This window comes from Phocoena phocoena, chromosome 7 (genome assembly GCF_963924675.1).
Source record: "Phocoena phocoena chromosome 7, mPhoPho1.1, whole genome shotgun sequence".
Taxonomy (NCBI): domain Eukaryota; kingdom Metazoa; phylum Chordata; class Mammalia; order Artiodactyla; family Phocoenidae; genus Phocoena; species Phocoena phocoena.
This window is the reverse complement of record NC_089225.1, coordinates 85,885,148-85,912,137: the sequence shown is the minus strand read 5'-3', so window position 1 is coordinate 85,912,137 and position 26,990 is coordinate 85,885,148. Positions and strand designations below refer to the sequence as shown.

General features: G+C 39.7%; 1 protein-coding gene across 1 annotated transcript in view; it reads left to right on the top strand.

Moving 5' to 3' along the window:
- The first annotated feature begins 10,470 nt into the window (after positions 1-10,470).
- DYTN (dystrotelin) overlaps positions 10,471-26,990 on the top strand; it is a 51,038-nt gene continuing 34,518 nt past the window's right edge. Inside the window, exons 1-5 of the mRNA XM_065881169.1 lie at positions 10,471-10,489; positions 19,345-19,419; positions 22,141-22,342; positions 24,186-24,271; positions 24,782-24,882. Of these exons, the coding sequence (XP_065737241.1) occupies positions 10,471-10,489; positions 19,345-19,419; positions 22,141-22,342; positions 24,186-24,271; positions 24,782-24,882 (483 nt within the window). The remainder of the gene's footprint in view (positions 10,490-19,344; positions 19,420-22,140; positions 22,343-24,185; positions 24,272-24,781; positions 24,883-26,990) is intronic.

Genomic DNA, 26,990 nt, shown 5'->3' with positions numbered 1-26,990 from the left:
TTGTGCCCTAATCCTACCACTTCCTCTGTCCCTTCTTGTGGGGCTCTCAACCAAAGGGGTGAGACCACAAAGAACAGTAGCTGGAGGGGAAATCCCCTGGTGCTCTACAACACACAGTGGGGCATGTGGCAGTTGCCCGTCAGCACACAGGGCTTCTTCACGGTAAAATTGAGCTCGATTAGAACGTGCAACTCAGACTAAGAAACTCGAGCAAAGCTTCCTGTTCCATTCCCCTGGAGTCAGCTATGCCCATCAGTTATCAGCCAGAACCAAGAGGAAAAGTCTGAACAGAGAATACAACCATGAACACAATCACATTTCAATCCAGTAGCCCTGCCCTTTAGTGAGACTCTTCCCAGTGGGTGTCAAGCCCTGACCAATCAGATAATCGCTGCTTCTCCAATAGCTGGACATCTAGGAAGGGGTTAGAGAGAGACATGGGCAGAGTTTCTCCTCTCTAGGGACACTGTAGGAAATATTCAGCCCCATCCCCAGCAGGCTGTACTTCCCAGTATGAATCTGAACAATCGCTTGTTTGAACCACTATGGGATGACCAGGATGGTCCAGGATAGACTCCCATAGGAGAAGAGAACAAAGTGATTTTAACCACTATACCTACTACCATACATTTGTCCAAAATTAATAAAAGATATGGAATTATACGTGCTTGCTATTTGTTGAAAAATAATGAGGGTGCCATTTCAAAAATAATATCTTTCAGATAATTACTATTTTGTTTTTGTTTGTTTGTTCATTTTTCAGCTGATACACTAGCTCTCACAGTAGCTTATTATTTGTAATGACCCAACTTGGGAAATCTCAAATCTGGTCTTCCCATTAGGAGTAACTTTAATGTGAGATTATTAAAAAATAATTTCTCCATGTTATTAAAACTGTCATGATAAAGGCATGAGGGAAGAATATTCAGTAGAACTTTTAGAATATGACAGAGAAAGGCATTAAATGAATAAAGTAATTTATTGGTCACTGAAATATAGGTTAAGTGAACATATCCTGTGACTGTAGCAGGCACTCTTAGTTGCCCTCCGTAGAGCCCTGCTCCCATTCTCTTGACTAACAGAACTCTGATTTTGTTGGGATGGGCAGTGGGCCCAACTCTAGGCCATGAATCTTGATAGATCTTAGCTAGTCCCATTTGCCAGTGATTGGTCTAGGGTTAGGCATGTGACCCAGTTTTGTGCAGTGATACATAAGGAGGAATCGTCTTCCAGTGGGGATGTGTGTATGTGTGAGAGAGAGAGGGTGTGGAAGGCAGCGAGAAAGAGGGAATGAATGAATGAATGAATGAATGAATGGTATGCAAGGAGAAATCACTTTGACTTCCACCTACTTCCTTCCTGCTTAAAATGCTTCTCCACCAGGACCTAACGCTTGCAGCTTGGGCAGCCATTTTGTGGCCATGAGGTGAGACATCACCAGCAGGGTGCCACCAGGAGAGTGGCAGTGTAGAAGGATAGAAAAAGCCTGGTGCCTGAGCCCAAGGCCTCAATGACTTCAAAGAGCCTCTGAGCCAACCCTGGACCACCTTCAGAATTCCTGTCCAATAAACAACAAATAACTTTATGGTTTAAGCCCCTGTGAGTTGTGGTTTCTGTTACTTACATCCAACAAGTACGTACTTATATATATGCCTATATATACTTACAGCCAAAAGCTACATAACTTGATCGAGAAATATCTTTCACTTTTTTATTGTCATTTGTTCTAGTGGAATGAATCAGAAATATATTTAGATAATTTAGACAATTCTCCCACTCAGTCAGGTTCAAAACCTGTATTGACTTTCATATTTTTTTATATTTTAATTTCCTTTTTATTTTTATTTTTTTTATTGAAGTACAGTTGATTTACAATGTGTTAGTTTCAGGTGTACAGCAAAGTGATTCAGTTATACATATATGCATATATATATTCTTTTTCAGATTCTTTTCCCTTAGAGGTTATTAAAAAATATTGAGTATAGTTCCCTGTGCTATACAGTAAGTCCTTGTTGGTTATCTATTTTATGTATTATGGTGTGTATATGCTTTCATGTTTTTAATAGTCAATTCCAGTGAGTAAATGTCATCAGCCTAGCTCAATGGACAAGTGGTTTTCAGCATCAGCATGAATCGGAATCACCTGTTAAAAACAGATTGCTGTGCCCCATCTCCAGAGTTTCTGATTCAGCAGGTCTTATGTGGGGCCTGAGAACTTGCATTCTTCACAAGTTCCCAGGGGACACTGATGCTGCTGATCTGCGGACCACACTTTCACAACCACTGCTCCAGCCGATGGGAGGTCACCTCCTAAGTCAGCTACCTCCCCAATTCCCTTTATCCACATCTACAGTCTTGGTACTTTAGTCTGAATTTCACTTTCTGACTGCAGGATTCCTCTCCACACTTACCAGCGTGTTGTTTTAGGACGTCTTAATGTCATCCAAACTGGTTCACCACAATCCTGTGAGCCTAAGGTTTGCTGCCCCACCACATTTGCATAGACCATTTGCCCCACCTAGAATCTTATCTCACTGAAGCTACTTTAGGTCTGACACAGTGGGGTGACCTTCCCTCTGTTGGCCAGATCATTTCTTTTTATATCAGAGAGATGAAAATTGTGGGATTCCAACAGACAGAAATAAGTTAAAGAGCCTTTTCCTCCCTCTACTCCTACCAGGTGGGAAATGTCGTCTATAACCTTCATTTGCTCCTTTCTTGGCCTTAACATGAGCATCTTTACGTCTAAAAATGGTCCTGGCCCAGAGCTGCACACTTACTCATTCTCCAGAGGACACAGAAAGGTTACCCAAGCTTACAGCTGAGCTGCTGGAAGCAAATCCCGTAACCCTCCCAAGCCTGAGCAGCTGCTCTGCGCCTTAGATTAATTTCTTCTGGGCAGAAATTATAAGCCCTCAGGAATCTCTAATCACAAGTTTCTCATTTGGTCCAAGGAAGCATGGTTTCTATACAAAGGGGCCGTAAGCAAGGGTTTTGCAGAGCCACGGTTTCCTCCTTCCGTGTAGGTACACTACCTATCTCAGTCTCAGGGAAAGTGGCCCCAGGCCCGAGTGTCTCTTGCCAAAGAACAGCATGCAGTAGTCACACTCGAGTAATGCCATCAAGTCAAGTTTACACCCACAGCCCCCAGAAGTTACTGCGATGACTGAAGAATCCCAGGATGTGTCTGTAGTTCTCATACAGACTTCACCTATCAGCAGTGTTTGACATGGTGGATCATTTCCTTCTCTCGGTTACACTTACCTTCCAGCGCACAGCACTCTCTTGGTTTTCTTCCTAATTCATCCCCATGAGGTGTCCCACTTTTTCTGTTTCCTTTGCTGGTTCCTCCTCTTGTCCTCTCGTAAGGTTGGAGTGCCCCAAGGGTCTATCCTTGATTATCTCCTCTATCTACACTCATCTGTTAATAATTCCATCTAGTTGCATGGCTTTACATACCATCTGTGTGTAGGTAACTCCCAAATTTATACCTCCAAGCTGTCCTCTCTTCCAAACTTGATACTCCTCTATTCTACTTGAGATTCCTAGTTAAATTGCAAATAGGCAAATAAGTTAACAAGCCCCAAATTTCCCTTTTATTCCAACATCTCACACCTCAAACTTGTTCCTCCCTCAAAATCTCAGTGAAGGGGAACTTTATCCTCCCAACTGCTCAAACCAAAACCCTTGGAGTCGTCCTTTACTTTTCTTTTCCTCACATTCTACACCCAATCTCTTAGGAAGTCCTGTTGGCGCTAACTTCAAAATATTCTCCTGTAAATCAGGTAGTATCTCATCTATGTTTAAAAGCCTGTAGAGGCTCTCAGTTTACTACTGAGAGTAAAGATCAAGGTCAAGGGGTAAAGGTCAAGTCCTTACATTGGCCTGTTCCCACCCCACCTTTGCATCCCTCAGATCTTTCCTACTCCTCTCCTCCCTGCTGATCCCAGTCTGCTCTGGCCACACTGGCCTCTTAGCTACAATTTACATCTGCCAGGCAGACTCCCACCCCAGAGCCTCTACCTGGAACACTCTTTCTCTAAATGGTACTTAGCGAACACCTTCACTTCCTTCACATCTTTGCTCAAATTTCACTTTCTTAATGGAGTCTACACATGCCACACTATGAAAGACTGTAATATTCAGCCATATCTAAACCCCCTTATCCTGCTCTACTTTTCATTTTATTCCATAGCATTTACAATAATCAATATTATTGTTTGTTCATATGTTATTATCATATTGTCCATCTCCCATACTAAAATGGCAGGATCGTCATCCATTCTCTGTTTTCTAAGCACCTGGAATAATGCCTGACATATAATTGCAATCAATCAATGTATGTTTTTGTCCCTCTCTTCTAAATTCTGACAGTACTCATTATTATTTTTTGAAGTATCCATAAAAAAGGAAAACCAGTAAGTCTCCAAGGAAGTGAGTAGGTTATCTCCTAGGATGATATTACCTTGGTAGAATCCACCACCAAAGCCTATTCTTCATCCTTGCACAATCAGAAGTATAGTGTGTGGACACTATTAATGATCCTCACAAAACCAACCAAGACTAATGATAGAACAAGAATGCCAATTTATTAGTCTTAGATTTAAAATAGAACCTATCCAGGAGAGCAGATGTCCACAGCCCTGAGGGTGACTTCACTTCCTGTGCAAGCTACTTGGAGACACAGATTATAATCAGAAGGTTTGGAGTCAGAACAAGGAGAAGTATTTAAATAATTTGGAAATCCGAGAGCCTCAGACTATAATTAACTTTCATCTCCACAGGAAAGCAATATGCAACATAGATCATAGGCGGGGCACTCCACGCACAATGCGAACGAGTCTCTCCTGATTGATTTTATTCAACACATTTCTTGGATGCTTGCAATGGCTCATACAGTATGGGAAGCAAACACTGAGGATACAGAGTGTAATTCTGCTCCTAATTCTGAAGTGTAGGGGTCTTTCCCACCACTAAACAATGTTCTGACATCAGCTGCATGTCCTGCGATCCAACTCAATTCTAATACAATCTACCTGGAGATAGGGTCAGATCCCACAGGCTAAGAGCTCAGTTCTATAAGACTGCCCCCCAGTACACACACACACACACACACACACACACACACACACACACACACACACACACATACTATTTCAGACACCAATCAAAAGGCCAGGTTGTCACCTGTGCTTCTGACCAATGGCTGTAGATCAGATCCCTTCCTTGGGTTAGATTAATTTCCTAGGGCAACTCACAGAACTCAGGGAAGCATTTTACTTAACAAATTAACAATTTGTTTTTAAAAGGATATAACTCAAGAGCCAGATGGAAGAGAAGCACAGGGCAATATACGGGGAAATGTTGCAAAGCTTCCATGCCCTCCCCAGCATGCCACCCTTCCCAAATCTCCATGTGTTCACCAGTGTTCACCAACCTGGAAGCTCTCTGAACCCCGTCCTTTTGGGGTTTTATGGAAACTTCATTGTAGGAATGATGGATTAAATCATTGGTCATTGGCAATTGCTGCAACCTCCAGCCCCTCTCCCCTCCCCAGAGGTCAAAGGGGTGAGACTTAAAGTTCTAACCTGCTAAGCCGGTGGTTGGTTCCTCTGGTAACCAGCCCCCTATCCTTAAGTGCTTCCAAAAGTCACCTCATTAACATAATAAAAGGCAATTTATCACTTTCATCCCTTAGGAAATTCCAAGGGTTTTAGGAGCTCAGTGCCAGAAAGGGGACAAAGGGACAAAATCCAAATATATATTCCTTTTTTTTTTTTTTTTTTTTTCTGGTACACGGGCCTCTCACTGTTGTGGCCTCTCCCGTTGCCGAGCACAAGCTCCAGACGCGCAGGCTCAGCAGCCATGGCTCACGGGCCCAGCCGCTCCGTGGCATGTGGGATCTTCCCGGACCGGGGCACGAACCCGTGTCCCCTGCATCGGCAGGCGGACTCTCAACCACTGCGCCACCAGGGAAGCCCCCAAATATACTTTTCTTATTATGAGTCACAGTATCACACATGAACAAACAAGACAAAAGAGCTCTTATTCCTGCCCCTGAGGAGCTTGCTTTCTAGTAGAGAAAACAATGATAAATCAGTAAACAAATAAAGAACCAAGATGACCACAGGTTGTGCTAATAGTTATGAATAAAATGGAGTTATATGTTGAAGCTACTTCAGATAGGGTGGTCCTGGAAGACCTCAGGAAAGCACGAAGAATGAGTTTGTACCCTTAGATCAATGTCTACCCGCTTCCCTGCATGTCCTCCACCATCTTCTGCCTCTGGTAACCGGGAACGACCATGCTACTCTCTGTTGCTTTGAGGTAGACTTTTTCTTTCTTTTCTTTTTGAATTCCATGTGTAAGTGAGATCATGTGCTATTTGTCTTTCTGTGTCTGGCTTATTTCAAATTAGCATAATATCCTCCAGGCCCATCCATATTGTCCCAAATGGCAGGATTTCCTTCTTTTGTAAGGCTAAGTAATATTCCGTTATATATATACGTCACATTTTCTTTATCCATTCATCCACTGTCAGACATTTAGGTTGCTTCCATATCTTGACTACTGTGAATAACGTTGGAATGAACATAGGAGTGCAGATATATCTTTGAGATACTGATTTTATTTCCTTTGGCTATATAGCCAGCAGTAGGATTGCTGGATGACATGATAGCTCTATTTTTAAATTTTTGATCAATCTCCATATTGTTTTCCATAATGGCAGTACAAATTTACATTCCCACCCACAGTTCACAAAGGTTCTCTTTTCTCTATTTCTTCTTGAGTCAATTTTAGTAACTTGATTTGTTAAAACTGTTCATCGTGTATGTAAATATGTATATAAAATTATCCTGTAATTTATGTAAGGGACTACCTAGACATTTTAGGGTAAGATGTGTCAAGGCTCTTCTTTCTCTCTTGGAAGTTAGAGTCTTCAGATGCATGTGTAAAGAGCTATCAGATACTGAAGAGAAAACGGCTGCCTCACAAAACAGTACCCATGCACGATAAGGAACAGTCACCCAGTTTCTGGTTGGTGTGGAGTCTGTCTAAACCAGAGCAAGGTGCGATTGTATAGAGAGATTGAACCCTCTTCTCACCTGCTTCCTCAGGGTAGAGCTACTCTGTTTCAGAAGGTAAAGACAGTGTCAATTACAAAATTTTGATTTACAGAAATTACTGCCATACTAGTAAAAAGTGTCCCCTTGTCAGTTACCTATAATATTGTAAAATTGTAATAACTTGCTTTGATTTATAACCCAAAACATACTACGAAAAAGAAAAGAAAGTCTTAATGAGATTAAGTCTATCTGAGCTTGAACCAGGAGGTGCAACGGTAATTAAAATTTTCCAGTTAAGAGAAGTAAGTGAAACCAAAACTGTCCTCGATCTTTCATCTCAGCTGTCCAAAATCAGCCAGGCTGAGAGCTCAGGACTATCAATTGCCCATTTGCTTAAATTACTTTCCAACAACCCCTAGTTCATTCTCATGTACTTAAACACTTGTCTACTTAATTATATCATTTTGCCTGGAACTTCAGACAACTTTTTTTTTTGATGCGAAGTTTTTGACCCATGTAATTAATCAGTGCCAGAGATATGCTCAAATCTCAACATGACAGCATTCAGGAAAACATTCCAACCTCCCTCTATTGCCAGCACCTCAGATATTATGTCTTGATGCAGATATAATGAAATACAAAACTTCTAAATATGTTCTCAACTTTGAGTCTGTAGCACTCAAACAGATACAGATTTCCTATGAGAAAGACTTTCTCTCTTCCTACATTGTCTTATCTCCTCCCAGAATATCAACAGAATTCATATAGAGAAAAACAAATGATACATTTTCCTCCCTCCCCTTGATCCCATTTTTGCCCCATTACTAATCAACTTTCATTTTTAAAAATGTCCCAAGTTTCTGTTTTTAAGAAACCAGTAGTGTGATACTAATACTTTTCAAAAAGAAGGATAAATTGGTTGTCGTTGGAGATCATACTGATTTTTCTCATGGCACATTCTGGAGCGGATTAGTGACCACTTATCATAATTGTTTTAGGAGCATCAATTGGGAGCATGGACCCAGATATTCTGGCTCTCCAGGTACTGCTCAGGGAGTAATATACCTATGCTTTGGGTTCCAGCCCTTTTGAATGACCTGTCTCCAGCCACCTGAAGGCATTGATGGTAAAGTTCTAATACATTTGGTTGATATGACTTTATTTTTTAAAAACAAAAACCTGGAAAAAAAAAAAAATAAAAGCCTGGGACTTCCCTGGTGATGCAGTGGTTAAGAATCTGCCTGCCAATGCAGGGGACACAGGTTCGAGCCCTGGTCCAGGAAGATCCCACATGCCGCGGAGCAACTAAGCCCGTGAGCTACAACTACTGAAGCCCGTGTGCCTAGAGCCCATGCTCTGCAACAAGAGAAGCCACTGCAATGAAAAGCCCACACACTGCAATGAAGAGTAACCCCTGCTCACCGCAACTAGAGAAAGCCCGCACGCAGCAACGAAGACCCAACACAGCCAAAAGTAAATAAAAAAAAAAAAAAAAGATGGTAACTAGAAAAAAATAAGTCTGTTAGGATTACAACAGGTTTATTTTTAATTTGAACTTTAAAACATACATTTTCAGATTATACTTAGAACTTAAGAGGAAATGTGCATTCATAACAAATTATTATCCTTTTGAAGACTTGTATTATATTTGGTGCCTTTAAAAAATCTGTAATCGTACCTCTGTATTTCTAAAAGAATTAATAATCAAATGAATTAGATTCCATCCCTAGGTCACTCTTCTCTGGGATGGTTAGTAAGGTAGCTGTTCCCTGGGATGTGGAGTTCTTCAGACTCTTTCTTAATCTCTATGGTAACCCTTGTTCTCAACAGCACCCAGAAGTTTTACTTGTGTCTCCCACACACGAAATCAATACTGAAATAGCCCTTTGAAACAGAGATGTAGCAGTAGTCTTAAATTATGCAGCATCTCTATTACTAATGAATGTACTTCTGTGAGCCCTTAAAAACAGTGCAGCTGCAATATCAGTTTTGTGTGTAGTTGCTGGACAGTCAGAACAAGGCATCCACTCTCCATAGGAATGCCACATCTGGAAATCTGTTAGTACTCAACTTTTCCTTCTTCCAAAACTGCTGAGTAACCTCTACAGAATGTTTGACTAAACTGCTTCCCCAAGGAAACTAAGAAAGGTAAGTACCTGGAGTGGACGCAGATAGATTGTATCTCCAGGTGCACTGTTGACAGGATGGGAGACTGGACCCTTCTGCACCTACCTGGGGACTTCAGGAAGGGCTCGGGGAAGTGTTTCTACACCAAGAAGAATTCTAACCTGATTGCCCTTGTTACAGTTTTTCAAGACAAATCTTACTTGAATATATTTGGAACCTTCCTGGTTTGGGGCAAGTCTGGTATTTTCACTATTGGTATCATATTTTTAAAGAACTAATGTAATCAATTTTGTTTTAGTTTCTCTCTTTGTAAAATGTTACTTAAGTGCCCAACAATTTGTGCCTTAATTAATATACTCATTAGAAGATGAGGAAAAGTCCTACCTAAGCTTAATTACCATGTAATTTTTAAAAGCAGTTTTCAACTATCCATATTAAGAAATGTCATTCTTAGAAATGTGTTAAGGTTCTATTATAGCATAACCCATTCTTTTTGTTGAAAGCAAACTGAATTGTATGCACACACAGACACACAGAAATACACAGATATATGTGATAAGGTGTTCAAATGGATAGTATTTTTCATATACTTAGTATGTAGAATGATTCACTGTAGTGCTATTAGAAATTCAAGCACTGAGAGCTTCAAATTTTGTCCTTCAAAATTCAAGTAAGGGCTTCCCTGGTGGCGCAGTGGTTGAGCGTCTGCCTGCCGATGCAGGGGACGCGGGTTCGTGCCCCGATCCGGGAGGATCCCGCATGCCGCGGAGCGGCTGGGCCCGTGGGCCATGGCCGCTGAGCCTGCGTGTCCGGAGCCTGTGCTCTGCGACGCGAGAGGCCACAGCGGTGAGAGGTCCGTGTACCACAAAAAAAAAAAAAAAATTCAAGTAAATTTCCATTTTCTTGAAATGAGAGTTCAGTCCACTCTTAAAATTATAATGCCTCAAAAGTTCTAAGTATTCACCGTATTAGTTTCAGGAGTTTGTTTCCAGCTTCCCTAGAGAAATGACCAGTATAAGAAGCTTCTCCCTGCTTTCCTTATTTTATACCCTCCCAGGAGTTTTTAGTCTCTCTGAACACCTTGTAGTCATCGTCCCACGGGTGAAATGACTTTGCTTAGTTGCCTTTTTGTTCCCCACCCAGCAGTTAGGACCACTGGCCTAAAATATCTCTGACACATCCGGCAATTCCACTGCAAAAGCTCCTGCTTAAAATATTGGTTCATTTCCAGTTACAGGGACCTTCTTGCCATCTGTTATTCCAAGAAATTCCTAAAATGGACCCAGGTAAACAAGGTAAGTATTATTGTTAAGTTTTTGAGCACAGTTTGCAAACAAAAAACTCAGGCACAGACGTTGTATTTTCAGACTTCCGAGTTGCAGAGGAGTGACATTTGGCAAATGGCTGGCTGAAAAAGAAACTAATGGATGATTGAAAAGACTTTCTCCGTCTTCTAAACAGAACTTCATAACATATTGACGAGTATTTGGTCTGTTGTCCCCAAAGCACTAAAAAATAATTTAACAAAAGACTTGATCTCAATATAATTGCACTTTAAATTGCTATTCAAAGACACAAAAAGTGGCTTACCTTATTTACATATATCTTCATAGTTTACTATTAAAATGACATCACTGTAGACATTTTAACGTCAGGAGTAAGTTCACTGTCCTATTTGAGGCCAAAGTTGAGAGAAAAGTCTCACAGCTGTTATTATATGACTCTTTGATAAATGGATAGAGGGAAACTAATTTCCTTTTCTTCCAGCATCTCTGAATGCCAGGGTAGGCCCAGGACTGGCTTGTGATATTTTTATTGTTGGACCTAGTGGCAGCCTTATTCCCCTAGCTGAGATCTAGATTGTTAACTTGGCTTGTTTTATATAAAATTCTGTACTATCTCAAGTTATTTATCTAAAACAACATGATTTTTTATTTATTAGTTTTTTATTTATTAGTTTTTATTTATTAGTTTTTATTTATTAGTTATTTATTAGTTATTTATCTAAAACAATGATTCCAATTATCTTTGGGTTTCCCAGTATTGGGCCTTCATATTAGTAAGTTTAACACAAAGCAGTAGATGATCCATTCAAAGCCCCCTTTTTTCCCTAAGGAGTGTTTCTTAAATGTAGTGTGTATGCATCAGAATCATTTAGAGGGTTTGTTAAAATGCTGGGCTCCACCTCCAGGGTTTGTGACTCAGTAGGTCCAGGGTGGAGACCGAGGACATGAATTTCTAACAAGTTCCCAGGCCATGCTGATGCTGCCCACTTAGGACGACTGGCCTAAAATATCTCTTTCTGGATCATCGAACTAGATGATGGGCTGTTGAAAGAAATTTTATTACGTGCTTAGTATCTGTAGAAAATGACACATATTGATTTGGCTAAGTAAAAATATGAATCGTTTAAAGCAAAACAAGGTTCCCAGTTAAATTGCTTCCATGAACAAGACCATATGTAGCTTTGAAGCTTATATTATTATTTTTTTGAACATCTCAAATTACTCTGTTTATAGCTTTGGGTCTGATACATCCAGCAGTTGCTTCCTTTCTTGAGTCTTCTCTTACCAGCAGGAGAAAAAAAAAAAAAAAAGCCTTCAGGAAGCAGGGCTGCTGGTGAGTCACCTGGGATACCCATTCGTTTTCCCCAAGTACTATATCACAGCTTGCCATGTCATGCTGCATAATTTCATCAGATGACACTGCAAAACATAACTTGACAGGAGCGTGATGGGCCAGATGGTAGAGCAGCCACAGAATCACTCTTCCACCAACAGCAGCATCTGGGAACCTGCAGACTCCCTGGCTTGCTGATTCTGTGTTCATTTGGTGCATCTGAGCGGAACCAGGGCACACCAATTGGCCAGTTTCCAGAAGGAAAAACAATGTCGGGCATTACATTTTTGTAAATCATTTCCACAGTACTGTGGCTACTCTCCACGTGTTCTCCTTCTCCAGACTTAGGGCAGAGGTATGACTTTCCCCCTACTCTAACACTGGACTCTTATCTGAAAACTAAGCACTTTTAAAACATAAGGAAATAGTAAACAACAAAAGAGAGTCAATTGTAGGTCTCTGATATGGTTATACCTGTTCGAAAAAGAATAACAAAATATAGAGGGCTTTTAAATAAGCTGTCTTGTTTAATGACACTTTCAGGCACAGCCCACATTCCCCTAAGGTAGGTGTCTTTGACTCATGATCATATATTGATCATTGAATCAAGGTATATTTAGGGAGAGGCCAGGGCTATGCTCTAAGGTCTCAAGGGTGGGTCTGACCTGGTTCAGCGCCGTAACGCCCTGAGTGGCTTAGCACAGTGCCTGGCACTCAATGTCCATATGTGGAACAGCCACGACTTCGCACCGCAACACTCAAGGGCAAGAAACAGCCTTGTCCAAACCAAAAGCTAGTCACTGTCACTTGGTACGAAATTTAGACTAAGTTAAGTTTGGGAAGCAGCCGTCCTGAGACAGACAGAAACCATTTCAGGTTTTTCCTGAACATCTGGTCTGAAGTGTTCAGAATATCTGGTCTGAAGTACCATCGTGGCCGTCACTCACTCTGCTCTTTGCCTTTTGGCTTTGGGGTCCACTTGAAGGCAGGGGACTCCTTGTCAAGACTGGACACAGAAATCTTTGCCAAGCCTAGTGTCTGGTCTCCCTGGTTACACAACGCAGCCATTCCCTCCACCCGGGGAACTGCTAGTAAGGGAAGCCCCGGAATCAGCCCGCAAACTTGAACCCCAGTTAGGCATCTCCCACTTCCCTGTCCAGGTATCAGCGTCTCTCCCGTTCTAGGGAAAAGAGAGTCATACCTAGAACAACACTAAAATCAAGATTGGTTTTCAAAGGCAACTGAGAATCCAGAATGTCTGTATGTATATGGGTCAGGGAGGAGGGGCCGGGACAGAGGATGAAGTTGAGGTTCAGGCAGTGAGGGATCCAGGTGATATTTGCCACAGCAGAGCCCCTCTCAGAGGGAACCTGCTCTTCTGGCCATCCAGCATCTGGTCACGTTTCTTCTGCTGAACCAGTGCACCTGCTTTGGAAGAACAACTTCCCCCTGATTTTAGTCCATGAAATTCTAGTAGTGTTGATCCCAACTCTCCGATTTCCATGGATGGCATTGATTCTTTGATGGGCCTTTCATACTAAAGCCTGAGTGGGTTGACTTCAGGGTGGCCCCTGAAACACTGACTCCTTAAAAGGTGGTAAGTCTCCCAAAGGAGTAAAAAGAGCTTAGACCTTGGAACACACACAGAAATGGACATGGAAACATTGCCTTTTCATTCTTTAAATTCTCCCACTGCTGCAAGAACAAGTAAGAAATTAATATCACCATAAATTATCCTGCCACATATGTTTGAATCAATGAAATCCCCCCAACAATCCCTTGTTTTGTTTTGTTCAGGGCCTGCTTAGCAAAGGCTAAAGAGACTGCTGTGTTTCTAGTCACAAGCACTTCTCCAGCACACAAACCATTTACTCCCAGTTGCCTGGGTTTTATGGTAATCAGCTGACAATAAATTTGAAAATAGCTTTATTTTCCTCAAGGCATCTTCCCTTCAGCATAATAAATACAAGTAAGTCCTGGGCTCAAAGATTGTTTGCATGTGAAGCCTTGCTTCCAAGTGAGCATTATGGGTATAAAGTCTATTTAGTTGAAAATTGTTATCACAAGAAATATTAGAGACGCAACGTTGCTTGGCAGTTCTTTCCAAAGTGTGTGACTGGTTTCCTCTCTCACTGCCTGCTGTAACAATACCATATCTTTACCATTCCTCAAGTTTTCTGCTCTACCATCTCTTCCTAATTCTGAGTGAACTTGTCCCCAACTTCATAAAGAAAACAGAAACCCTCAGACATGCCTTCTTTCCCACACCCACCATCATATCCTTTTATTCTTCCTCTCAGGGAATGAGGGGAAGTCCTCTCAGGGGCTTCTTGCCAAAGCTAATTCCTTCACCTGTACATCTTCCCCCATCCACTGCCTCTACCTCAGAGATTGTATCGGTTAGCTACATTTCAGTTACTTGTAAGAGAGAACTCAGCTCAAAGAGGCTTTATTACCTTATATAATTAATTACCTTAGGGAGGACTAGCTTGCTCTGAGCCCAGACGATGTCAGTAGGACGTGGTTTCTCTCCATCTCCAAGTTCATCTCTACTCTTCTTCGTGTGTTGGTTTCATGCTCAAGCTACACATCCCAACAGGAGAGTAGCTGCTGCTCCCAGCTATGATTCCAATTTCAAGTCCAACAGGAAAAAATAAGTCTTCTTCCCTGATAACTTGAACAAAGAGTCCTCGATCCAAATTTCATTGGTATATACTTTGCCTGACTTTGGTTATGAGTCCACATCTGGGGAGGACAATGGTGCTCTCATTGATCGTGTAGGCCTGGGCCACATGTCCTCCATGGAAATAGGAGAATTCGAATGAACCCAACTAGAATTTCACGGACTAAGTTCAGGGGAAGGTGGTTCACCAGAAGAAATGTGAATGGATGTTGGGTGGCTATGGGAACATGTTGTCCTCTGAGACAGACTTTGCTATACCAAGTACCTCCTGGAACCCTACTTCCTGGACCCTCAACCTCATCCTCTCTCCTGACCCCTCCTCCATGACCCATACATACATTTTAGAACCTCTCCTGCCTTTGAAAATTAGTTTTGATTTTGTGTGCTTTTCTAGCGATGGCCCTCTTTTCTTCCCTTCAGATTAAGGATCTTGAAAGAGTTGTCTGCTTTTGTGTTTTTTTATTTACCTTACATTCATTGATCAATCCTGTGTAATTTGATTTCGGCCCCCATATCCCCATAAAAGTGCTCTTATGAAGGCTTTGATAGTCAAGTTAATCAAAAACAGAGACTAATTTTTAGCACATAGTTCATCTCCTTGTGGCTTCCACATACTGAATTATTGGCTTGTCTCTACTTTCTGAAACTCACCTTCCTTGGCCTTTGTACCATTGCTGTCTCCTGGTTTCTTTGGCTTTCCCTTCTTCTTCTTCTTCTTCTTCTTAGGTTTCTCTTTCTCCTCTGGTACCTAAATGATTATGTTTCTCAGGCGTACTCTTACTTAGCCTAATTTTCTCTTCACTTAAAGCACTCTTCTTAGGCAACCTAGTAGATGGACATGGTTTTGCCCACAGTCAACACTAATGACTCCTAAATCTCTATCTCATCCTAAATAGCAACCCTGACCCCCAGATACAGAATCAAAAATTGAGTCCTGTTCAACACCCTGAACAGCTCCCCCTCCCAGCCAGTATTCTCTAAAACTGAGCTCTCAGTCTGGTAGCCACTAGCCACATGTGGCGATGGAGCACTTGAAATATGGCTAGTCCAAATTGAGATGTGCTGCAAGTGTAAAAAGGATACTGAATTTTGAAGACAATAAGAACAGAAAATGTTTTATTAATAATTGTTATGTTGGTTACATATTAAATAATCTGATAGATTAAATGAAATAAATCATTAAAATTAATTTCACCTGTTTCTTCTTGCTTTTTAAAATGTAGTTGCTAGAAATTTAAGGTGACATATTTGAATCATACTGTATTTCTCCTATTGGACAGCAATACTCTAAAACTTTCTCATGCCTACTCCCTCCATGCTGGGAAATCTCTTTAAGCTTCTCCTTTTCATCACCATGTGGAACCCTCTGGCTCTAGTCCAGCATTCCCAGTTTCTGACCTGTTGCCTCGCACCTGGACTCTGCTTGATCCACAAGCCTTCTCAGAAAGATACCTTGACCAATATGTCTGCCTATTCTCTCAGGTCACCTTAGCTCCAGGATTTGCAGTCCAAGGACCATGCCCTCCAACTCCCTGTACTCCAAGCCCAAGTCTCTGGGGACAAGTCCCAGTTCCAGAATCCTGGACTCCCAAGTGTCTGGGAGGTAGTTTCAACTGCCTATTGGACATCTCCATTCAGATGTCTTACAGAAACCTCAAACTCAGATGTTGAAAATGAATTCCCATTCCACCTCTATGCAAAAACTTTATCCTCCCCCATTATTTCCTACACTTGGTCTCCCTCCCACATCCAATCAGCCACCAATCCCTGTCAATTTCCCTAGAAAATTGTGCCTCATATCTCCCCCCAATTTTCTCTCCCCAGTACCATTCAGATCGCTATCATGTTATAGAAAGTAAAAAATTAAACCCCTCCCATGATGTACTCCTGTACCCAGATAAACAGAAGTTTGATATATAACCTTTCCTACTGTATTTATTGTGTTCTTTCTTGCTATTAGTTTTTATCATTTACAAAAATAGGACCATACTAAGTTATAGACACATTGCTGTGGATTTGGGCTTATAATCATGCTTTAAAACATCTTTCAACCTCAAGATTGCCAAAAATTTCTTCTTTTAATTGTCTTAGAGTTTTAAGAATTCATGTTTAACTCTGTAATACATTCTGGTGTTATTTTTGTTTATGATCAGAACTAAAGTGCCTATATTATATTTTCCTAAATAGTTATCCATCCAATGGCCCCAACACTATTTATTAAATAATCTATAATTTCCTCATTGATATAAACCACCGATATAAAGGGAAGTTGTTGATTCTCACTGAGTTAAAACATCATCTTTATCATATGCTAAAACCCTATGTATACATAGGTCAGTTTCTGATTTTGTCCTGTTCCTTTACTCTATCTGTTCCTGAAATAATCACACATTTCATTTATTCTTACAGATTAATTTTATACTATTTTGTCAAGTTCAAAATGGTAGTCGGAATTTGGGTTGGAATTGCTTTAAATTTATAGGGGAGAATTCATATCCTTATGCTATTGAACATTCCTAATCCAAGAATATCCAGTAATGGAGGAAATAGATCTCTCCATTTATTCATATTATCTTTAATACAGCTTTCAATAAAGCTTTATAAGGTCTTACACATTGTTTTGTTTACTTTAGACATTTTTAAGATGTTAAAAATTACCTGTTCTAACTGATTATTCTTGGTATAAAGCGGTGGTACTCAAAGTATAGTTCCTGGACCGAAAGCATGAGCATCGCCTGGGATTAGAAATGAAATACCCAGGCCCCCCCACCCAGACTCTGGGGGTAAGCTCTGCAATCTGATGGAAGATAAAGTTTGAAAACCACTGATATAAAGGAAAGTTATTGATTCTCATACAATTGTCCTAAATCCAGCCAACCTGCAGATGATCCTCATGAATTATCTGGATAGAGAGGCAATCAGAACATCTGTACATCTCTTCCTTCTTAAAATTTATAACTCTTATTTTTATTTGTTTTTGTAGATTAGAATTCCAAAACAGGGACAGCAAATAAGTTCCAATTCTATTATTATATGCCAGCTCCAGTGGACTCATACGGACATCCTGGAGGGCTATCCTTCAAGGTCTATCAAGGAGATTCCGCCCTATCTGGCACAGTGTGGAGGGAACAGGGGTGGTCCTGATGCCCTGTATTTTACTTCTCTGCTTCAGACTAGAGTTGGATCACAGTGGTGAAAAGGGGGATGGGGGTGACTTTTTCCTGACTTTAACAGGGATGTCTTTTGTCTATCTCACTTTTATACGAAATTTGCCTTTTATTTCTGACATTTTAAGGATGTTTCCTCTCCTCCTAGATCATGTACCAGTTTTTAAAAAATCAGAATGGCTGATAAATTTTACCAGTGCATTTTGAGAATCCACTGGTTCAGTAACTTTTTTCCTTCTCTTAATATATTAATTAACTGTTGAACAAATTTTAAATTCCTGAAATAAATCTTTCCATATCATGGAACATAATTCTTTAATATGTTCTTGAAAATGTTTGCTAATATATTATGTTTTATCTTTGATTTCATCTTAAATAAGATTTGTTTATTTTTTATATATCTGATTTAGATGGTATTTAGATGAGACTTCAAACTTCAGACTTTTGAGTTGCTGCTGAAACCGTCCCATATTGGACGATTTTCCTTGGCCAATTAGACCAATTTCCTTCAAAGTCTGAAATCAGAATTTAACTAGTTTCTCTCAGCAATAACAATATTTTCAATAAAACTTTATCAAATGTTGGTATTACAGTTATGTTAGCCTCCTAAAATAAACTGGGAAGTTTTCTGAGTTTTTCCAGTTTTTAGAAGAGTTGAGTAACAGGGATTCCCCTATCCCTTGAAAGTTTAAAGGAATTTGCCTGCAAAACTAGCTCTGCTTATGGTTGTTTATCTTTGATGACTGTCTTTCCTCGTCAAAAAGTCTTCTATAGTAATTAGTTTTTCAACTGTTTTTTTCATATGTTTTGATCATTTCTATTTTCTATTACATATACATTTTCTATTACATATACAAATGTACAGGGCATTTGTATATTACATATACATTTTCTATTACCTAGATATGGCTCCACAGCTTTCTCTTCTCTTCTCCTCTTCTCTTCTCCACACTGTGAAAGGGGTGAATACATACTCAGTGCCTGGTAAGTGCTCAGAAATGCTAGCCACTGATGTAGTGATGTTGGTGGTATAATTCTTTTCTGATTATAAAAAAAACATATGCTCTTTATAGAAAATTTAAGTAATATTGACAAGTAGGAAGAAAATAACTAAGAATTCGAGCACTCAAAGATATCCACTGTTAACAATCTGATGAATGACACTAGAAATTAAGCTCCACGGGGCAAGAATTTTTATCTGTTTTGTTAGTTGCTATATTTCAAGAGCCTGGAATCATGCCAGGGCCATATAGTAAGAGCTCAATAAAAATCTGCTGAATGAATGGATGGATAGTCATTTTCATAGATGCATAAATATGTGTGTACATATGACTAGAATATATTAACAAACTGAATTTATATTCTACAGATAGTTTTTTGTCTTATTGTTTCATAGGCTATTTCATTTTTATATAAAAAGTGGACAGCTTCATGGAGGAGTCTCCTCACTGGGGGATCCCTTAGTTTGGTGGGCTCAGAGGAGGCTCTCTATGGTCACCTGCAGTCTAGGATAGCGTAGTCCATTATTATTTGTTCCCAGGTAGGAAGAGAGCTCTAGAACTTGATTTCCTCACCTGCAAAATAAAGTAGGGCTACATGCTCTCTAGGATTTCCTTCTAGGATACGTGATTTATCTAATGAGACAGTCCTTTATCTATGATATTTCATGTTTTCTTTACAGATGCTCTTAATAGTATTGAGAATTCCATTTATAGAACAGCCTTCAAATTACGATCAGTGCAAACCTTGTGCCAATGTAAGTACAGGTTCTCTTGAAACACTTGAAATAATCTGACCCTGATGTGTAATGTAAAATTCATAGAAAACCAAAAACTCCCCCCATGTGAGTGACTGCTGGATCTAGAAGGTTGGACCTGTGCATCTACCCTACTTGTAACAGAGAAGATGGAGTGTGGAAGATACACCTGTGTGTTCCACCCACATGTAGCTTCACTGACTGACAATAGACAATAATTCACGGATGAGGATTTTAATTCTTTAAAAAAATGTTCCTACTTGGTTTCTGCAAATTTTTTGTTTGTTTATTTCCTTTTCAGGATACCAATATTGATGCAAAATAAAATCACAAAATAAGTTAGTTTAATATAACTTGTAGATTCAAATATAAACATTTCTAAATTCCTTCTGCTACTTAAGACTTGCATTTTTAAGTTGTACCCCCATCTCTTTCTGAACCTGCAAAAGTAAGTTCAGATGAATAATCCTCAGGCCATAAAGTTTAAAAATCGCTTAAGAATTTCATGAGAATTACTCTTTTGCATTAAATTTTATCTGATTGAATACCATGGTTTCTTTTCCTATACCGTTATCTAGGTAAAATACAGTAAAAATTTTTATCCTGTAAAATTTCTCCAAAATGAAGTGACTTGGGTCCTGGCTGTGAAAAACAACAGGCATTCAGCATATCTGAAGTTACTGATTTCTAATAAGTTCTGTATTACATTTTTAAAAAATCACTTTGTGTAATTTATGACATTTATTACAGCAGACCTAAAAAATTTGTGTTTTATATATATATATAGTATTATATATATATATATAAATTGTATTTTATACACACACACACACACACACACATACACATACATATGTCATTTTTCCTAAAGGTTGAAATTTTTTTAATATTTTGCCTCTGCCTAATAAGTTAGATAGACCAGTGGTTTTCAAACTGTGTTTCACAAAGTGGACATGGGTGTGAAGTAGGGTAAGAAAGGGCCAGCGAGGTGGGAAAAGGAAGTAGAGGCAAGTAGAGAAAACCCAAAAGGCTATCTGCTCTACCAGAACAGCTCTGTTTTGCTCTATCTTCCATATTGCATTTCTGTGAAAGTATCCTTTGAAGAAGGGATTCTTGGCTTAAAAAATTTTTTTTCTAAATCACTGATATAGACAAATTACTTATATTATTCCAGAAATCAACAAAAGGCAGAAGATGCTCACTAAAAATTTACCCTCAATCATGTTATTTTCCTGGAGAATGTCTCCTATTAAAGAAAGTTAGTAGCCAATGCTCACATGAGCCTCCATCATTGTTCATATGAGCCTGAGTGAGTACAAACAGTGTAATTCGAGGGTGTACCTTTCTGAATTTTTTATTACGCCTGCATCAGAAACAGTGAATATAAATAATATGTATGGGAAATAGTAACGGTACACGAAATCAGAAGTTGAAAAGTTCTACCTATAACAGATAACCAAACAAAAATTGGAAAACAAAAGTCCCTAACACCGAGATAAACATATCGTGAGCTCCAGGCAGCAGGATCTGGAGAGCCGGAGAGCGTTCCTGCGCAAATCTGGTGGTGAGATTAATGGACACCACTATTATCTGTTTTGCTGTAATACAGAAGTCTCGGCAGAAGACGCAGCATCCTGTATACAGCACGCCAGGCCGAGGTGATAGGTTTTGCGATTGAATAATGATAAAAGAGTTTGCAGTCTCTACCACATGCAGCCACGTTTCACAGTCACATCCCAAAACATACCCCTCACTTTCTTAGACTCTCCCTTTAAAAGCAGTATCAGAGAACAAATAAAAAATTTTATTATACGTGCTAGATTTGTGTATGTGAGGTTGATTTACGAAGTAGACAGAAGTGCAGGGTTTTATCACTTCACAGTCTGAAGCATTTTAAATGCCAGCAGCTCTTGGTGCCACTGACATCCCCATCTCAGATGGCACAAGTGGGTGTTTATTCATTTTGTCTGTCATCCTCCATCTGCAAGAAACCATAGGGTTAGTTCTATTTCATTCTTCCTTATATTTATTGCCTTGTAACATTTTTAGGAGAAGGTGATAAAAAAATATGTAAGAAATAAACCATGATTTTTTTGTAAGCAACTTTGGTTTTATTAAGTGCCTTTCTGGATAATAATACTGAGGAGACCAAGATCAAAAAAATAAACATTACTAAAGCAAGGGTGAGACCTAAGGAGTCTAATTCAGGAACTGCTCTTTTATAAAGATCACCGAGTTTTTTAAGTGATGCATTTGCATTTTTATACACAATATTCCTTCTCGAGCTAGGCTGTAGACAAGAAAAAATGATATTTGAACATGAAAGATGAATTTTCTCAATCCACTTAATAAACAGTATAAAAATGTTTTTCCCAACTTTTCACCAGTGTCCTAACTTCCTCGGAAAGCTATTTTCAAGTTTCTCACTTGTTTCCCTTTTAATTTCCTTTTATAAAGCCACATCCTAGAGGTTAGGCTGGGAATAATGTTCTAACTATGCTTTACAAACAGATGCACTTTTCCAAAATCAAATCAACTGTTAGAATAGGAACACTTGAATTATACACAAGAGAGATGTATCCAAATAGTGGCCATATGTAATTCCCTTAAAAAAACAGGTGCCGTAAAAAACAGTCTTCATTAAAGACTAGATGATGTTTACTTTTTTGAAGCCTTTTGTTCAGATCAGAGGTGATGCAGTGTTTCCTTTGCTTCCTGCAGTGGACTTGATTGACAGTTCTCTGATTCAGCATGTCCTACTACGTCAGAGTCTCTGGGAGGCAAGAGAAAGTGCTGTCTCTGTGCAGCAGCTTTTTCAGGCTCTGCAGGAGCTGTTTCAGAGAGTCAGGGTGGAAAAACCAGGACAGGTGCACCCCAGAGCTTCGGAACTCACTCTGAGCCTTCTCACAACAATGTATGACAGGTGAGGCTGAGGGGACCATGCTGTGACCTTACAGGGGGTGTTTAGTTGCCTCTGGTCATTGACCAGTTGGGGTTGTCTAATATTTGTTCAAGGCTTGATATCTAAGAAGGCTTCTTTGTTTGTTTGTTTGCCTCAAATGTATTATTCAGGAGGGGAACAAAGAAGTACATGCTTATCAACCTCACTAATATGAATGATTCATGGACAGCAAAAAGGGGGAAAATCCACATTTTCATATGGACTCATTTCCACTCTAGAGAAGCACGCACACCTTTTGCTAGGGCAATTATGCATCTATGTATATATATAAATTACACTTTTCTCTTGAGTCCCCGGTAGTATATGTCTTTGCTTATTCCTTTATAACCAGTTGTCAGTTTCTGCTTGTGGGATAAAGTTGAATAACGTGTGCATAAATGGCTAACCTATTGTTTTAGTCTGGGCTGCTATACCAAACTACCGTAGACTGGGTGACTTAAACATTTATTTCTCACAGTTCTGGAGGCTGGGAAGTCTAAGGTCAGGACACCGGCAGACAGATGGGTCTGGTGAGAACCCACTTCCTGGTACATAGAGGGCCATCTTTTGGCTGTGTCTTCACATGGTGAAAGGGGCGAGGGAGCTCTCTGGGGTCTCTTTTGTAGTAATAGCAATCCAATTCATAAGAGTTCCACCCTTGTGACCTAATCATCTTCCCAAGCCCCATCGCTAAATACCATCACATTGGGGGTTAGGATTTCAACATATGACTTGGAGAGGCACACATCAAACAGCTTACACCCTGTCAAAGGCTTGATTATGCATGCTCTAAGTCAGTGGTGTTGGGGATGTGTGTTTGTGTGTGTGTTTACCACTTTTTTGCCCCACTTCAGTTGTGTTTATCTTACGTGGTCTTGACCCATTAGCCTTCATCCTGTAGAATGGAGTTCTAAAAGCTCACAGTAAATATAAAACATTTGGAAAGTGCAGAAAAGAGCAAAGAAGAAGAAATACCACCCCAAAGTCTGCCTCCCAAAGGCAAGCACAGTTTAACCACTCGGCAAATTCCTTACTAGTTTATTATTTATTTATTTTTGTTGTTGTACAAATAGTATATAAGCATGTTCTCAAGTTATTTTTTCATGATTTCAGTCTCCTTAAGCATTATGATTTGGGCTCTCCTTTCTTGTATCAATGCCTGCCTCTAACAATCCTCCAGCGTTTGATACATTGTATTTTGTAGGTTTGGAAACTGCACAGCCAGTGGGCACAGGGTGACGAGGCTCTAAGTGAGGGCCTGAGAATGGGGGGATTTTTTTTAATATAAATGTTTGCTCCTTCTGCCTGCCTTTTGGTCCTTGTCTCTGTTGTTTGGTTTCCCAGCTTGTGAGCCCTAAAGGAAGTGAGACTGCCTGGTCCAGGAGAACCCAGGAAGACCCAGGAAGATGCCTGTGTCTCCAGTGCCTAGGACAGTGCTTAGTACAGAGAAAGCACCCAATAAACATTTGTTGAACACATGAATGAATGAATAAATGAAGGATTAAATATTTTCATTCAATTCTTAGTTCTGTCAAATTCTAGTATAGGAAAACTGACCATGAAAAGAGTGAACTTGTAACACAGTGTCAGAAATGTCCATTCAGGGACTTCCCTGGCGGTCCAGTGGTTAAGACCCTGAGCTACCGCTGCAGGGGGCGCAGGTTCCATCCCTTGTTGGGGAGCTAAGATCCCACATGATGCACAGTGCAGCCAAAAGAAAGAAAGAAAGAAAGAAATGTCCATTCATAGTCATGGTTTTTATAAACCACTTCACCAAGAATAACCCTGCCTTCCCCATTCGTATCTCTGTTTTGTTGCCATGCAGCTCGGGAACGGGTTTTCTCAAGCTTGGACCTGCAGCCGCCGCCCTGATTGCCCTCTCGGGGGATAGTCCTCTTACAAAATACAGAGGTAACATATGTAGGAGTTTTGAATGTCTGAAGTGCGGTGACCACCAAATCTCTCCAACACGTTATCGGCTTCACTCACTCCTGTATTCCCGCCACACTGCTCTGGTTCGACAAGTACTCAGCAAGACTTAGAATTTTTCAAGATGTTGATTTATGCTTTCTAACTATTCATAATTTGGTTATCCTTGATATTTATTTGTATAGGGATTATTCAGACACCAGTAGTTATTATTCCCTTAAAGACAGACTCTGCTCACATCGCCATTTACCAACCTTGTGGTCTTTGTCATCGATGTGCTAGATTACCAAAAAGTTGAAACGTGAATGGGTCTTCATTAGGTATCAAATTATTTAGTTTGGGAAGCCTTCAAAACAGCAAGCAAATAACCAAGAATTATAACTTTCGCCTTTATAGCCACAAATAAACTGTTTAGAATTCAAAGCACATATTCTTCGAAGATATATAGCAAGTATTCAGTTTAAAGATTTCTTTCCCCCCTTATGTGTCTAGCTCTTTTTCAGCTCTATGCAGAAAATAACAGGGGAGGTTATAATTCTGGAGGACGCATGACTCGAAGGATTTTGAGAAACCTACTAACAGATCTACAACAGGTAAACCTCTAATACTTAAGAATTCTAAATTTGTTCCAGTTATATTAGTCACATTTATTATTAAAGGATCTGATTTTTACAGTGTCAGTTCTACCTTAATATAGCTCTCCATGCAACCTCTCTCCTCTTTACCTGGTATTATCTGAATATAGGCTGATCTATTGCAATTGCTTCCTAACTGGTTTGCCCAACGCAATCCTCTCCTCTCTGCAACTCTTCCTCCACACAGCAGCCAGTGACTCTTCCAAAATGTAAATGTAAATGCCTAAAATTCTTCGTTGGCCATATTCTGTCATAGAATAAAACCTGAACTCAGCATCACAGGCAAAGCTTTCATGATTTGACTCAATCCTTCTCTTTTCAGAAAGAGGTAAATCATGATACTTATACAAATATAAAATGAACATGTATTCAAAATTTTATTTAATTTGTTAATTAGAAGAGGGCTCCAGTAAGTTACAACTAGTTGAAAGAAATAACCAAAGAACAGACAAGCTGATAGATTAAGAATGTTACAATGAATTTGCAGGTGGACCCAAGACTGACTTTGGGCTGAAGGGGAGGGTTGTCCCTCAACCAGGACAGAATTTATTTGTATGTCTATAGATCAGAATTATTTGCATTGTGATCAGTTGTCTACAAGTTAACATTAATGTCTACAAAATTATAAAATAGCTTAGTCAAAGACAGTGATGCATATCTCTATAGGTTCAGATAATCCCCATTGAAACAATATCCAGTGGTTTCTTTTGCATATTCCACAGTGTTTAAGTTTTCCTTCCATCATTGTCACTCTTGCGTATCAAAATTGTTACTGTACCTGACATGCACCAAGTTCTCCATGCCTGACTTGTGCAGGTGCAATCTGTCTGCAACACCACTGCCTCTCCTTTCACTTGACAAATACTGTTTGTCTTTCAAGATCACTCAAATATCAGTCACCTCCTCACTGAAAGCTCCTTTAACTCTTGTACATAATTTTGTTATAGCACTTGTCAAATGTTGTTGCAATTATGTCCTAGGTATATGCTTTTCCCACTAGGCTGCTTCTCAAGGGCAAGAATTTTATCTCATTTATCTTTATGGCTTGAAAAATTCTTGATACTAAAGCCTTCAACGGTGCTTAATGGAAACATAGATGAAATGCAACCCCAAATACTCAAATAGTTGCTTTCCATCATTTCCTATTCTTTAAGAATGTGCAAATGTAGTGTTGTTTTTATCCATACTAGGCAAGGGAATTAACCTCCTTAAAGTAAATATGTTTCTTAAATATTAAAATGATGTAAAATCATGTAAACAAGCAAGATCTTCTGCAAATGGGTTAAGCAGGCTCTGGATTATCTTGTGTACAGTGGTCACTGTCCTCCTGTATCTTTTACCCCTATTTCAAGGATGTGTCTATTCTTCTTCAAGCCTCTGTAAAATCCCCAAACTAGGTTTTCCTCACTGTGAAGCCATAGTAATTTTCTGTCATTTTTCCGCTGGGTCTGGACTGTAGGGGAGAAAAAAGTTTCTTTTTCCTTGAAACATCTTAAGTTCTGTGACTGGGACCCTATGTATTGGACTGGCAAAAGACAGAATTAACAAGAGAAAAACAAACCAAAGTTTAAATGTGTATGGTGCATACACATGGGAACACCCAGTGATGAGTAACTCAAAGAGGTGGATGGAACTCAGGCTTGTAAATTATTTTACACTAAACAAAGGGAAGGGGGCTCTGGGCTTCTGGGTGGGGGGAGGCAAGTTATGAGAAAGTGACTGGGAAATAGATGGTGAACAAGGGTTGTTTAGTAAGGTTTGTTATGCAGATTTAAGTCTGTGAGTTTTCCATTAATAAGTGTTGTTAAGAGTCCTCCTCTTCCTGATGGGGAGAGGGAGACACTATTGGTAAAAAGAAATTTCCTTTATAAATGTAAATTTCCTTTACAAAAGGAAAAGCTGTGCCCTGTTTTTATAGCTTTTTCTGCATCTACTGGTTCTCAATGGCCTTTAGTTCAAAACAATACGTATGCCAAGGGCTCGTATTTGGGGGTGACCTATTCTGGTACCCTTCAGAGCCGAGGATTCTGAACTGGGGATAATTATGTTACAAGTGGGAGTGGGTA